General features: G+C 35.3%; 3 protein-coding genes and 1 non-coding gene across 5 annotated transcripts; 3 read left to right on the top strand and 1 right to left on the bottom strand.

The window, feature by feature from the left end:
* Positions 1 to 1,656: 1,656 nt before the first annotated feature.
* On the bottom strand, positions 1,657 to 1,853 carry LOC116111049. Its single transcript, XR_004124991.1, has one exon. It is a non-coding gene; the product is annotated as a U2 spliceosomal RNA (small nuclear RNA).
* Positions 1,854 to 4,120: 2,267 nt separating this feature from the next.
* LOC116111031 (50S ribosomal protein L24-like) lies at positions 4,121 to 8,670 on the top strand. Its single transcript, XM_031397237.1, has 6 exons — positions 4,121 to 4,211; positions 4,498 to 4,597; positions 4,700 to 4,795; positions 6,766 to 6,869; positions 6,974 to 7,110; positions 8,068 to 8,670. The coding sequence occupies exons 2-6, from the start codon at positions 4,538 to 4,540 to the stop codon at positions 8,148 to 8,150; spliced, it is 480 nt and encodes a 159-aa protein (XP_031253097.1). The 5' UTR covers positions 4,121 to 4,211; positions 4,498 to 4,537; the 3' UTR covers positions 8,151 to 8,670.
* A 574-nt stretch (positions 8,671 to 9,244) lies between these two features.
* LOC116110999 (sucrose-binding protein-like) lies at positions 9,245 to 11,395 on the top strand. The gene is made up of 5 exons (XM_031397207.1): positions 9,245 to 9,905; positions 10,000 to 10,175; positions 10,259 to 10,339; positions 10,419 to 10,688; positions 10,771 to 11,395. Exons 1-5 carry the CDS (start codon positions 9,245 to 9,247, stop codon positions 11,218 to 11,220), a joined length of 1,638 nt encoding a protein of 545 aa, XP_031253067.1. The 3' UTR covers positions 11,221 to 11,395.
* Positions 11,396 to 12,361: 966 nt separating this feature from the next.
* On the top strand, positions 12,362 to 14,582 carry LOC116111041 (FCS-Like Zinc finger 16-like). 2 transcript variants are annotated; one of them, XM_031397253.1, is made up of 2 exons: positions 12,362 to 12,805; positions 14,315 to 14,582. In XM_031397253.1, the coding sequence occupies exons 1-2, from the start codon at positions 12,492 to 12,494 to the stop codon at positions 14,457 to 14,459; spliced, it is 459 nt and encodes a 152-aa protein (XP_031253113.1). In that variant the 5' UTR covers positions 12,362 to 12,491; the 3' UTR covers positions 14,460 to 14,582. The 2 variants fall into 2 exon arrangements, with proteins under 2 accessions (XP_031253113.1, XP_031253112.1); XM_031397252.1 differs by having other exon boundaries at positions 12,362 to 12,811.
* The last annotated feature ends 1,284 nt before the right edge of the window (positions 14,583 to 15,866 follow it).

Raw genomic sequence — 15,866 nt, 5'->3', positions numbered from 1 at the left:
AATTTTTAAATTTTATCTCGTAATACTTACCCTATTCAACTACCCAATTTATTCCCAAAATCCTATCCAAAATAACAAAACAAAAGGACCCAGAATTTTGCTTAGATTTATGTTTTGATCTCTCTCACTTACTTTCTTCACACACACACACACACACACACACACACACATATATATATATATATATATATATATAAGGTTACAAAATGACTCATTTAATTTATTTATAATTATATTAGATTATTTGTTTGCAGCCAAATTGGGTTTTGACATGGGTAATGACTGAGGAGAAGAAGATTGCAAAGATTAATCAATTCTTCAAAGACAAATAAAGTTTCATAAGTTGTAGCAATTATATAATTAATGCATTAACTTAATTGCTTAGCTTCAATAAATTTTAGAGATTAATTAATTTTATTACTACAAGGAGGTTATGACTTAATAGAGGTGTAGTAGTAGTATAGTATTAGAATTTCATTCAAAATTCAATTGTCTACTTTTAAAACGGATAAAAGATCATATCTTGAAACCAGCAAGATAAGTCTTGATGGAATTATAAATGCAGTTGCTGCATGACCAAATTGATGTGAAGCCACAAACTCTTGCCAGTTGTTTTAACATTACAAAATTATGCAACAAATTGATGTGAAATCACATACTATTGCCATGTGTTAATCATTACAAAAAATGTACAACAAAATGATGTGGAATCCACATACTATTGCCTATTATTTTAACATTACTAAATTAGGATCCCCGATATCGATGATACAAATATAAATGAAGTGGATGAGGAGAATCAAAGAATCATTATAGAATTTAGTGATCAGATTAAACAACTTTATTGCACTAATCGAATAGATATTAATGGCTTTCCAATCATCCAAATGAGCAATAAGTGATGTATGTTTTAACTGAAGAAGAAATCATTATTACAATTAGATAAGAAAATAAAGAAAATAATCACATAAGGATGATAGTACGGAAATCAACTTATAAATTTCACCCAAAACGTCTCTGTTTTGTGGCTAGAGGATTTATTTAATTTTTTCCTATTGAAATAATTTTAAATAATTTCATCCGGATTTTTTACAAGGTATAAAAAAAAAAAAACCTCTGTGATCATCAAAAGTTCTTATAAAAACATCAAAGAGTCTCATTTTAAGCAATCTCACAGGAGAAAATGAAATAAACACGTATCCAAAGCTTGAAAAGTAACAAATGTTATTTCATTTTGTTCAGCTTCCGAACAAGCAGCATTTGCTCCACCACCATCGGACGAACTGGCAACTCCACCAGAGGAATCAGAAGCCCCCACAACCCCCACCAGAATCAGGCCAGTCTTCACACCACCGTCATCTACGTCCGCCTCCCTTCCACCCTACACATCCCCACCAGCAATTCTGCTACTAGTTTTAGGAATCTTGATTTCCAACGGTTATTAAATTTCTTCCAAAGTATTTCAACTCGCTTTAATGTGCGAAAATTCTGTATTTTATCAGTTGATGATTTGTGGTAATTAAATCGAATTTGGCCCGCCCTTCTCTTTCCAAAGTGTTCCACAGCCCTAAAGATTCTAGACAGGTTCAAATTCTCTAGTTTCTCGTTCATGCAACTTCTTTGGGCAAATTGCTCAGGAAAATTGAACTAGAATTGGTGGGGTGCGCCAGGCCCGAGCAGTAGTGCAACGCAAAGGCGACACTCGAGGGCTCCAGTGGCAAGCCACTGTAGTGAACCCTCCCCCTTAAAAAAATAAATTTAATATCATGTGGGACATTGTCCCACGTATCAGATATTAAACTGATAAGAACAGATACTACACTTGATCTTAGCCAAAAGGCCGAGAAAGGTATGAGTTGGTCAGGGGAAGGCCGCCTATTTTATACTCATTTCCTCGGCCCGCCTTTCTTCTCTCACTCCATGTGGGACAGTGGGACTCTTGAAATCAAACAGCTTTACTTCAAATAAGTTATACTGAATTGCGTGTCATTATTTGAGCCAGTCAAAACTCTTTCTAAATTTTATATTAAATAAAATAAAATTAAACACACATTTTATTCTAAATTTTATCTAATAGTTTTAACGGACTCAAATAATACTATTTGAATTTGCGTATCAAGGTATCTAAATATAGTGACATTATAAGAATAAGAAATAAGTATACAAAGCAATTTGCCCATTCACTATCCATATTTTCAGCAACTCCTTTCATTCAACCAACCTCATTCATAACTACAAACTATTTCCATCAATCCTAATTCATATATATTATATAACCTCAAACAATGAAGCATTGAAAGCATCAAAACACAAAATAATTTAAATTAAATTGAAAACAAAATGGGTACAAAGTTTGTTGCATTATTTTTTATGTGCTGCATTATTATTGTTGTAGTGAATGCTCAAGATGATTTCACGGCTGGCTTCCAGAGTTGCCCTCAAAGTTTGTCAAAGGAATGTTTAGCCGAATCGCACCCCAACCCTTCTGTGAGATAAAATGTAATGGCGAATGCGGGGCTCGGCAAGCTGCCGGTATGTTATTTGTAGTGTTTTGATCTTTTAAAAAACTCAATAAAAGTACAATCATAAAAAAATTTCAGTTCTTAAAGCGAAAAATCTGATTAATGTTTTGCCTTTTGTATATTTTTATCCTTCCGTAAATGTTAATAAAAACACCCTAGAAAAAGCAGTTTAAAAAATATAAACACCCTCACCCATCCATAGTTGTCAGATTCCGGAAACCACTGACTGTCACAACAACGTAGAAACGCCAAAATAACCGATAATCACCGATCTGGCGTTGACTGACAACGACGACCATATCATGACGTCACTGATGCCAATCGGCATTTTGCGGTCGTTGAAGGCCAGATCTACGACAGATTTGGCCTTCGATGACCGCAAAATGCCTGATTTGGATCAGTGGTGGATCTAGTCGAAAAATGTCATACGACGCACAACCGACCAGATCTGACTGGTCTGCGTTATAACGCCATTTTTCGACCAAATTCCGATGGTGGTGGCCAGAATATGGCACTAGGTGGGTGGGGTGTTTTTATTATTTTACAAATTTATATATTGGGGTGTTTAGGAAATTAGCAAACCTAAGGGTTTTTTGAATTTTTAAATTTACTCGTAATACTCACCTTATCAACTACCCAATTTATTCCCAAATCATCCAAAATAACAAAACAAAACAACCCAAATTTTGCTTAGATTTCTGTTTTGATCTCTCCACTTACTTTCTTCGTGTATATATAATATAAGTTACAATCTGACTCATTAATTTTTTATAATTATATTAAATTATTTGTTTGCAGCCAATTGGGTTTTGACATGGGTAATGACTGAGGAGAAGAAGATTGCAAAGATAATCAATTCTTCAAAGACAATAAAGTTTCATAAGTTGTAGCAATTATATAATTAATGCATTAACTTAATTGCTTAGCTTCTAAATTTTACTCCTAGTTTTAGAATATGTATAGGTTTTTTCTTGTATGAACAATGTTACGTTTAAAACTAAATTAAGTCATACAAACAAAAAAAAAACAAAAGATATAATCGTCATTTTATATAATTTTGTCAATTTTGTTGTTTATATGAACAACTGTAAACAAAACATTATTGATCTTGTATAATGTATTATATTGTTAGCCTTATGAAAATATACGATTACTATGAATTATGATGATGATTTTTAGTAGATAAATAAATAAATCACTAATTGATACTTGCTATAACTTATAAAATTTGATGCCGATTATAAATTGTTTTATATATCAATTAATAACACAATTTTTTTTTTTATAAAAATTAAAAAATATAGTAAAATTGATTAAAAAAAAAAAAACTAAGGTTAAAACATAAAATGACTTATAATACGTATATATTATATTTAAAAAAAAATTTAAAAGCAAATTTAAACACCTACTCAATATCTTCAAAATTTTATTTTTTCATAATATATGCAAATACGTTCTCAATTTTTGAAAATATAGAGTTTAATTTCTAATTTTTATTACATAAAAATCATTTCCTTAATTTTATTTTTTGCTGGGCCTGGGACCCGTTGAATTCTAAACGGGGCCTGTAAAAGGACTCTCTTGCACGGCCCATTATGGTTGTATTCGCGGTATAACGCAAAAACCCTAAACCCGATAAGCTGAGAGAACTCAGATCACTGACTGTGCAAGCTAAGAACTTTCACGGAGGTAATCCCTCTAACTCTGTTTTTCATTTTCCTTTAATATCATTTTAAAATTCATGTGCCATTTTAAATCTGTAATCGATAGTGAAATGAGAAATCAGTGGCTATTTATTTATTATTTTTTTTTTCAATTTTATAATGAATTGCGTGATTTAGAATTTTTGAGCTTTTCCGGGGAATTGGGTTCATTGTTAAAGTGAGAGCACATAATAAAAATGATTTTTGGGTCAATTTTTTTGATAATTTTTGAGAATTGTGATGAGAATTTTGATTGGTGGTGATACGTGCAGGTTTGTTTTAAAAGAGTATTGATCACTTGCTTGGATTGTAATGGGTTGGAAAGCTGCTGAGAAACTCATTAGGCACTGGAAAATACTCAGAGGAGATAATGTGAGGAGGAGATTATAATACATTTTTATTATCTTCATTTTATATTATTTTATCTTTCAATTTGATGATATGCATATTTTTTTTTTCCATCTTTAATCATAGGTTATGATAATCAGGGGAAAGGATAAAGGAGAGACTGGTACTGTTAAGCGTGTCGTTAGATCTCAAAATCGTGTTATTGTTGAAGGGAAAAATCTGGTGAGAAACTCTAATTTGGAGTCATGTTCTTGTTATTCATATATGCTGTTATTGCTGTAATTTTGTCTTTTGTCTTTTTTTTCTTTTTTTCTTTTTCTTTTGTTGTTTTATTAAATGGAAGGTTAGGGAAAAAGGGGGCGGTGGTAATTGCATATTTTTTTTCTTTATTTGAGCATTCTTAAGTTGCTGAATGTTTAATTTCATTTACCGGTCACATGAATGTTCACAATGAAGAGTTTAATGGAACATCTCATAAATCTTTTCTTTGTGTCAATTCTATAAATTCTTGTTGGGGTAGTGCTGTGTAATGTGTTCCAACTTTATTTTATGCTGTACTATTGTTTAAGTAGTGGAGTGTAATTAACAATGTTTTCAGGCTCCGGAATAAACATGCTAATATGCTGATTTTCAAATTAAACAGTTGATATTTTCCAACTATGTCTATCTCCTTTAAGTTAATAACTTCCAGTGTACTGAACATTTAATTGGGTTTTTGTTCAGTTTTACGCTGTTGATTAACTTTTCATTAAGGTCATTACCCCTCCATCGCAAGGAGGCAAGTTGCATGATCATATATTTATTTCATTGTAACAGAAACCTCATAAAATTAGACAATCTGTGCTTCATAAATTTGTTCTTTTTTATACCCAAAACCCCTCAACTTTTCCTGCATGGTTGCCGAGGTCTAAATTAAGGCGTAATCCCAAATCCTACAACCTTGGTAGCTAAGAAACTTTTAGGATATAATAGCCCAAGTTGGTGGCACCAAGTAGTTTAAACCAAGGGCTTGTACCATTAAGCCTTGGGTTATTTTGTGTGATGCTTTTCTTATTGCATTTGGAACTGGATTTATTTCCAGTAGTAAAATCTGCAGCTGACAAACAATAGCATCATGACATTCTGATGCAACTTAGGGACATAAATGATCATTGCAGCAATTACTGAAATATTTATACTAGACAAATAGTAGAATTGACAAACAATCATCCGCTTTCTTGTTTTGCATTCCCTTCATGTTGTTAATATGATTCGATTGTATTAAAATGACTTACTTTTTGGAAGAGACTAAACTATGGCTAGTTGCACAAGAGTTTTGTTAAGATCCCACATTGAAAGGGAAGAGGGTGGGCATGTGGGTTATAAAGAGCTTGGGCACCCTCCCTTGGCAAGCTGGTTTTCCAAGGAGAGTTCTACCCAAGCCTATAAAAGACCCATGGCCTAGCCCAATTGTTGAGTTATTGAATTGAGTTCCTATCAATTGGTATTAGAGCATGATCCTACGCCTACGTGGCAAGCTGACGTTGGGCCCGGGCTGCTACCCCGAGAAAAGGCATGGAGGCCCAAGGGAAAGGGGATTTGTGTAGTCACCCAAAGGGTAAAAAGGCCGATGGGGGTAAAGAGGCTAACATGGATGTCGGCTACTGAAGCGTGGTGGTGTGTTAGGATCCCACATTGCAAGGGAAAAGAGTGGGCATGTGGGTTATAAAGGGCTTGGGCACCCTCCCTTGGCAAGCTGGTTCTCCAAGGAGAGTTCTACCCAAGTCCATGAAAGACCCATGGCCTAACCCAATTGTTGAGTTATTTGAGTGAGTTCCTATCAAGTTTAAAATATGATTGTCCTTCAGCACTTCATAGATTTGTAGTTTAAATATAAATATTCACTCACAAAAGCGTTTTCTCATTACCTTCCAAGCAAAAATAAAAAAATAACTATGAGATATTTCGTTCTGCCAAGTATAAAAGATTTTGCTATATTCTTTTGTCTATATAATTGTGTTGCTGTCCTTTTTGTTTTAAAATTTCTTGTGTATGCATGCTCATTATTTGTTAGAATGTAAATTATGACTCCTAATGTTTCTGTGAATAAGCATAGATTTCATGTAATTATGATGTGTACATGACACAAAGGTTGGGTTGTTTGACTAATCTTATTTTTTTCCCTGATTGCTATTTTGTGGCTATGTATGCAGGTGAAAAAGCATATCAAGGGAGGAGAAGTTCACGCAGGTGGGATCTTTACAGTTGAAGCCCCACTTCATGTCTCAAACGTTCAAGTTCTCGACCCAGTCACAGGGTATGGTTCTACCTTTTATCTGATTTGACAATCATGATGTTAATTGTGGCCTTGTGATATGCTTTTTCAAACAAATGACAATTGATGGTTGTGCATTGGTGCAGGAAGCCCTGTAAGGTTGGAAGTAGATATCTAGAAGATGGAACTAAAGTAAGAGTAGCTAGAGGTATAGGAGCATCTGGTTCAATAATTCCTCGTCCTGAGATTCTAAAGATAAGGACATCACCAAGACCTATAGTTGGTACTGAGCTATTTGTTTCAACCTTTCTTTCCTGTGCCAACAAATTGATTTTTTTTTTTTTTTGTTTTTGTGTGTGTGTGTGTGTGTGTGTTTTGTTTTAATTTGAACTAGTTTTTTTATCACTGGTGTTGCATGCAATTTATTACACTTGGCTGTTGTGCATGATAATCTTTTTGGATCTTGCATGAGGTCTGTCATTTTTCTGATCATATCAAATGGACGATCCAACAATCGTTAGCGTTTAAATAGACAGTGCAAAATATTTGATAAAATTATATGTTGATTTTATTTGCAATAGATTAGATATTTCAGGTTACTTGTATTTGTATACCCTTGAAATTTTACATAAAAGGTTAAAACAAAATTGAGCAGCTTAGTTTGGAATGGACATAAAGTTGAAAGCATGTGCAATTTGGATTAAATTTGAACTATCTCATTTAAGAATAAACTTATCAAATGTGTATCTACAATCTCATTATGATTTATGAAACAAAATAGTTTTCCTGAAGAACCTAGATTCATAAGTTTCAATTGTCCCTCTTCAAGGCACCATAACTTTGATCACTCATTATGCTAAAAACTTTGAAACTTGCTTATAGAAATAATCTGGTTTTTTGCTTTTGGTTTCATAGGATAATCAAATAGGAAATTCTACTCTTAGCTTGGTCATCATCGATTATGCTGTTAGTTGGCTTTCGGGGCTTTGCACCGTTTAAAAATCTCTACCTAAGTGCTATAGCCATAAGCATATTGGATGCAATTTAGTTAGGAATTCAATAAGCTTGGAATTCTGGCAACACGAACAATAGGTAACAAAATAAAAACTTGAGTAGAATCAGGATCAAACCTTAATTGAAGTTGTTTTTACAAGTTGACTAGCTACTTTGCATGTGACATTATATTCTTGCCTATTGTCTCATTTACTTTGGCTTATTTTTATTTCTCTTTTTTTGGCAGCTGGTCCAAAAGATACTCCAATGGATCTTGTGCTGGATAAGACATACGATGCTAAAACTGGAAAGGGCATGCCTGACCTTTGAAACGCCTTGTTGAGTTTCTTGAGACATAAAATGTGTTAATCAAAGCTGTTGAGAAAATATGGGTGCATTAGAGTCCTAAGTATGCCCAGGACAAATTATAATCTCGCACCTGCATCCTAGATGTATTCTGTTTGGCACATTTTGCAAGTGAATGCCTAGAAATTGATTGGATTTTGCAGGTTTAATATGTTTCGGTTAGCCTTTCAATCATCAGAATATGCACAAACTTTGCAGTGACTGCCATATTTTCATGAACAATGGATCAGCTACACACGGACAGAAACATATTTCTGGCTGATGTTCTCTAAAATAGGATTAGACAGGATTGATTTGTAATTATATTTAGATGCATGATCTGGTGTTTTATCTTATCTCCGTTGTCTAATCTTCATAAAAGTTGGACAATTGTTTTCGCCTTGTTCGTGCTTCTGAGGAATACCTGATTATAACTATTACTTTCAAGTCTTCAAAGGAGCTAAATAATCCAGAACTGGAAGTATCAAATCTCAAGTTCAACCAATTAAAGAATGTCTGTTTTGAGTTCAGGTCTGCACGGTTTTGTATTTAGGTTTTATGCCATCGTCTTTCATCCCCAATGTGTTTAAAGGAATCAATCCTTATGAATTCATTCTGAACTGATGGTTAAGAGCTTAATTTTGACGTCTTAAGTCATACGGCCATTTGTACTGAAATAAGAATATCAGAAAAAGAGAGCGGCTAGAGCCCACTCGGTAACTGATGGTCAAATTTAGTTCATTTAGATTCTGGAACAACTTCAACTCTTGTCTACTAGTTTCATTGTCCGTAACGTCACGTGAACATCCCATCGAATTTCGGCTTTTGCTCCTAAATTAAAACCATAATGAACAAAACACTGAAAGTGCTAGACTACTGTCAGTTGGGGTCATCTTGATTCTTGTCATTTGCAGTGATAAGCGGCGATTGAGCCCTCACCATGCTCGACACGTCAGGTGGACACTCGTCTATGTGCATGCGCTCTCTCGCCTATTCTAATTCAATTTCCTTTTATCTTCTTATTGCCCTATAAATAATCCCTATCTAATTCTCTTTTTCTTCATCAAGAAATAGCGATAATGGGTTCGCGAACAAAGTTTTGTTTAACTCTTTTTCTCGTTTCTGTTTTGATTCTGTGTGCCGGTTTAGCTTTGGCTAAGACAGACCCAGAGCTGAAACAATGCAAGCACCAGTGCAAAGTCCAGAGGCAGTATGACGAGGAACAGAAGGAGCAGTGTGCGAAAGGATGTGAAAAGTACTACAAAGAGAAGAAAGGACGCGAGCAAGAGGAAGATGAAGAAGAAGAATGGGGAAGCGGTCGCGGTCGGGGTGATGAATTCAGCACGCATGAACCCGGTGAAAAGCGTTTGAGCCAGTGCATGAAGCAGTGCGAGAGACAAGACGGAGGGCAGCAGAAGCAGCTGTGCCGCTTCAGGTGTCAGGAGAAGGATAAGAAAGAGAGAAGAGAACATAGTTACAGGAGAGACGAAGAAGAGGAAGAGGAAGGCGATGAGGAACAAGAGCAAGAAGATGAGAATCCTTACGTATTTGAAGACGAACATTTCACCACCAGAGTCAGGACCGAACAAGGAAAAGTTGTTGTTCTTCCCAAGTTCACTAAACGATCAAAGCTTCTCCGTGGCCTGGAGAAATACCGTCTGGCCTTTCTTGTCGCTAATCCTCAAGCTTTTGTAGTTCCAAACCACATGGATGCTGACAGTATTTTCTTTGTTTCTTGGGGTAAGTTTGAACTAAATTTCAGTTGAATTTATGCAGATCATGTTCATCTATATTGCCTTCGTTAATATTTTGCTGATTCTTGTGGGTATTGTAGGACGAGGAACAATCACCAAGATTCGTGAGAATAAGAGAGAGAGCATGAACGTCAAACAGGGAGATATAATTAGGATTCGTGCTGGTACTCCTTTTTATATCGTCAATACCGATGAAAATGAGAAGCTTTACATTGTCAAACTCCTTCAACCCGTCAATCTTCCTGGCCATTACGAAGTATATATAAATTCACTGTCCTTTAGATCTGTAGTTTTCGGGTAGTTTTGACAGAATAACATCTTAAATTTCATGTGATGCAGGTATTTCATGGACCAGGAGGTGAAAACCCAGAGTCGTTCTACAGGGCTTTCAGCTGGGAAGTACTCGAAGCCGCTCTGAAGGTAATTTGCAATTTTTTCTTATCATGCTTAATTTCATAATTGTTTGTTGTTCTGGTTGTTTAATTGTTGATTTTCCCAGACTCCAAGGGACAAACTGGAGAAATTGTTCGAGAAACAGGACGAGGGAGCCATCGTAAAAGCCTCCAAAGAACAAATTCGGGCTATGAGCCGGAGGGGTGAAGGTCCTAGCATTTGGCCATTTACAGGGAAATCAACGGGTACATTCAATCTCTTCAAAAAGGATCCCTCTCAATCCAATAACTATGGCCAACTCTTTGAAAGCGAATTCAAAGATTATCCGCCACTCCAAGAGCTCGACATTATGGTCTCTTATGTCAACATCACCAAGGTATTTAATTTTCTCACTCTGCGTTATTATAATCAAAAGTTTTGGATAATTTTATTGTCTTGAACGGGATATGCAAATGCAGGGAGGAATGTCAGGTCCATTCTACAACTCAAGGGCAACGAAGATAGCCATTGTTGTTTCAGGAGAGGGACGCCTTGAAATAGCCTGCCCTCACCTCTCCTCCTCCAAAAACTCAGGCCAGGAAAATAGTGGCCCGAGTTACAAGAAATTAAGCTCGCGTATCAGAACCGATTCAGTGTTCGTTGTCCCGGCGGGTCACCCTTTTGTCACCGTTGCTTCTGGAAACCAAAACTTGGAAATCCTCTGTTTTGAAGTTAATGCAGAAGGAAATATTAGGTATACTCTTGCTGGGAAGAAGAACATTATAGAGGTGATGGAGAAGGAAGCGAAAGAACTGGCATTTAAAACGAAAGAAGAGGAGGTGGACAAAGTGTTTGGAAAACAAGATGAAGAGTTCTTCTTCCAGGGGCCGAAATGGCGACAACATCAACAAGGGCGTGCTGATGAATGAGAAAGTAAGGAGGAAGAAATGGAAGGTTTTGTTTGTACGTAGTTTGGTTTTGAGAAAGCCTGAGCTGCTGACTACTGTAACGTGTGAAATACGTATGAATAATGTTGAAGGTGAATGTATGTGAATGTAAATCCGGCATAAGCCTATAACTAAATAAAAAAGGGCTTCAGCTAATGAATGTTTCTTCAGTTAATCTCGCATTCTCTTCCTCCATCTTCTTCAGATCAATATTTCTGATTTCAGCCATAACTTTTGACCCATTGATGCTATTGGAAGAATCCTCTCCTGATTTTTACTTGAATAATATACAAAAAATATAAGTATGATTCGATTAGTTCATTAATATATATAAGAATTATAATGATATATTATCAATAATTTTCTTTTAATTTGTAACATATTATTTTTTTTTTCACTCGGAGTGTTCGTGTCAATTTGTACGTATTTCAAGTAATCGTTTTAAGGGTATGAAAACTAATCTTTGAGGTCTTCGTTTTAAGGGCATGAAAACTAATCTTTGAGGTCTTGAAATTATAGTCGTTGAAGTCCTCAAGACTAATATTTGAGGTTTTGAAGTTAAGTGTATGTTAGTTAAGTGTCAGTTTATACGTACTTCGATTAATTATTAAGGTGTTAAAGACTAATCTTTGAAATCCTGAAAATAAGGACTAGATATATTTTTCGATGGTTACCCTTATTAGTAGTTAGAGTAAATCAAATTCAAAACTTTTCAAGTTATATATCCGAGAGTTCCACTTGGTTACCCAGGGATGATTAACCTATCAATTACTTGACCATATAAGTTCCAATTAAAATAGAATCTGCCCTTTAATTGTTATTAAAAACATATGTGCATAATCAAACTATATATTTCAAATAGTAAATATTAATTCATAATTAAGATCACAAATTTGGACATTAATCTAATTTCTTCACTATATCTAAAATCCTCCCTCAATAGTTAATATCAGCCATTGGATTACTCCAACCATGATCCAAACCGTAGACAATCAAATCCAAACCTTTAATTAAAAAAAAAAAAATGCGTTTCATTTTATTTCTTAAAATGGATCAAACCCGTGGGGACCACAGCAGCCTATAAGTACTCATCGGGCAATTGTACACAAACGCGCCATGTAGCACAATCATTCATTTCAGATTCAGACGTACACAACTCAATCACTCGAACTCTCTCATTCTAAAATCTCCCAATTTCAAAACCCTAATCTCGATTTCATCTTTCATATTTCTCGAAAGCTTAATCCTTCACCATGCAAGTGAAGGGTTCCCGCGTTGCGCGGTCCTCCAACTTCGATGACGCCGGCCTTTTCGCCGTCCTAAACCAGTCACCGACATCGCCGTCGTTCGAGCTGCGGCGGGAGCTCCTTATGCCTCCGAAGGTTTCGCGTCGTTCGTCGGTGAGCGAGGAGTCTCCCCCGCGGATTTTGACGGTGTCGTCTCCGGAGGTTGTCAAGGAGAGTTGTTATGGCTATGGTTATGGACAGGGGCAGGGGCAGAATGGGAATTTTCTGGACAAGTGTTACTTTTGCGAGAAGAGGATCCGTCAAAACGCCGAAGTTTTTATGTATGGGTATGATTTTATTTATCAGTGGCTGTGATTATTTGTTTAATTAGTGTTGTTTTATGATTTTACTTCTCTTTTCTATTGATAGTAGTGATTAGTGAAGACGTTCTTGATATTCTCTGTTTGGTTGCCCGGGAACTTAAGAAATGTATTCTTTGGAGTTTCCTTTCGCCACTAGAAAAACGACATAATCAAATTGTAAAACAGAGTAGTCGTTTAATGCACAGTTTCGTGAACACTTAATTATGTAATGTATAGTATTGAAAATGTAATTTCGCGTGCTTACATCTATAGCAGTTGGCCTCCACGGAAATATCTTCTGGGCTATTTAATGCATAAGTGTGAATTGATGCAAGTTCAAACTTATTGTCAGCTATTTTTAGTTTTGATTTTTCAAATTTAGTCAATTGTGTTTTTATTAATAATAATAGTTTTTATAGTCTCAGAATCAGTGCACAAAATATAAGTCAGGCAAAACAAGTTTGACTATTTTTGTATTCTTATCTTTTTACTGATTTTGTAATGAGTAATGCTATACCAAGTTTGTGTCCCAACTTTTTTATTCCAAGTAATATGACACATATTAGTGATCGACATATCATTAACTACACTATTTCATCATCTACATGTCAATTTTAAGATTAATGAAACATCACTTCGGTCACAAAAAAACTTAGTATGTACGTATTATTCCTTTTTCGGGTTGTATACTTGTAATCCACTTCATATTGTTAGAGGTAATCAATTGGGCCAGATTGGGCTGTCTTGGGAAAATTGGACCAATATTGCTTCAGACTGACTCAATTCCTGAGGCCCAATAAAATTAGGTGGGGTGTGCTTTCCCTTTTTTTTTGGGTATTCAGGATTTTGTTCCAGCCCATGAGCTTACACGCTGGCCCCATCCATCAGCTTCTTAGACCCACATGTCTGGTTGTGGCCTGGGTCTAGTGCTGGATTGGCCTGATATCTAACTGACACCTCTCGATAATGTTAGTGCGACCAGCTTATTTTAGTTTCTGTATCTTTTGATTCTAATGTTTATTAGGCTCAATTGGCAGCAACTGTATTGTACAGTTTTCTCGCAAGTTCTTATTGCTAATTAGCTATATCTCAATGCCTCAGCATATGCATTTGTTGGACTACAGAAATCATTATAATTTTTTTACCATTCTGATAATATTGATTACATTAATATAATTTAAAGTAACTTCAATAACCTTTGGTATTGGCAATTTTAGAAGTAAAATACAATTTTTGAGGTTCTGTTAATTCTGTCTCTGGTTTTCTTGAAATTTTGCCGATGTTGAGATTACTTAAGTTGTAATTACTTTTCTTTTGTAGTTATTAGTTATTTGGTAGTATCAGCTTATTGCACAAGTGATGCATAAACAAATTTTATGTCATGGGATAGTGAAAGCATTTTTTTCATGGTCCTCTTGCATTACTGTTGAATTAAGAAATTTAGTATATGTTGACATAGTTGGATGTATACTTCATGTGGTACTGCAGTTCGATGCATGGATTTTGCACCCCAGACTGCCGTGGCAAACAAATTGTTATTGACAGCATGCTGGAAAGGGTTGCTAAACAATTTAGAGGAAAAGCGACTGAATGCAGCAGGATGACTGATGTGAAGGATCATTCTGGTTTTTAGTTGCAAAGCATGCAGCTTGATGATAGTTTCAGATAAGAGTAGTAATTTTCCCTACTTTTTTGGGTATAGCTGTCGGGTTTTTTGAGATGGGCTAGCACCTAGAATACAATGCACGTCTTTGCCATTTCATATCATATTTTCAGCAACTCCTTTCATTCAACCAACCTCATTCATAACCACAAACTATTTCCATCAATCCTAATTATATATATTAGATAACCTCAAAACAATGAAGCATTGAAAGCATCAAAACACGAAATAATTTAAATTAAATTGAAAACAAAATGGGTACAAAGTCTGTTGCATTATTTTTTATGTGCTGTATTATTTGTTGTAGTGATCAAGATGATTTCACGGCTGGCTTCCAGAGTTGCCTCAAAGTTTGTCAAAGGGAATGTTTAGCCGAATCGCACCCCAACCTTTCTGTGAGATAAAATGTAATGGCGAATGCGGGGCTCGGCAAGCTGCCGGTATGTTATTTGTAGATGTTTTGATCTTTTTAAAACTCAATAAAGTACAATCATAAAAAAATTTCAGTTCTTAAAGCGAAAAATGATTAGTTTGCCTTTTAGTATATTTTTATCTCCGTACATGTTAAGGACGTGAGGGCTGGTGTCCCTTCCCACAAAAAAAAAATTATGGCTCCTTGTTTGTTATTCCTATTTATATTCCCAAAATACTTGTTTGGTTATTATTTGAAATATTCTTTTTTTTAATACTTTTAAACTCTTAAGTTATTAATTAATAAAACATCCCTTAAAAAAGTTTAAAAATTAACAAAAACACCCCAATCCACCCATAGTTGTCAAATTCCGACAACCACTGACTGTCACAACGGCATAGAAACGACCAAAAATAGCGGTATATACACGATCTGGCATTTTCCAGGCAGATCCATACTAGACTGGCATCAGGATGGCCAAACTGGCCTTTGCAGTCGTCTATGGCCAGATCTGGCCATAGATTTGGCATTTTTCGGCCAGATCAGTGTGGATTGGCGAAAAATGCCATATCAATGCACGACCGCGTCAGATCTGACCGTCTACGTCGTAATGCCATTTTTCGGCCAAATCTGACGGTAGTGGCTAGAATCTGGCACTATGGTGGGTGGGGGTGTTTGTATTTTACACAAAAATTTAATATTGGGGTGTTTAGTTAAATTAGCAAGCCTAAAGGGTTTTTGTGAATTTTTAAATTTTACTCGTAATACTTACCTATCAACTACCCAATTTATTCCCAAAATATCCAAAATAACAAACAAAAGGACCCAGAATTTTGCTTAGATATGTTTTGATCTCTCTCACTATTTCTTCACCACACACAACACACAAACACAACATATATATTATATAATATATATAAGGTTACAAAAGACTCATTAATTTATTTATAATTATATTAGATTAT

Source organism: Pistacia vera, unplaced genomic scaffold (genome assembly GCF_008641045.1).
Source record: "Pistacia vera cultivar Batoury unplaced genomic scaffold, PisVer_v2 Contig623, whole genome shotgun sequence".
NCBI lineage: Eukaryota > Viridiplantae > Streptophyta > Magnoliopsida > Sapindales > Anacardiaceae > Pistacia > Pistacia vera.
Note: the sequence above shows the minus strand (reverse complement) of the source record. Positions and strands in the feature narration are given on the sequence as shown.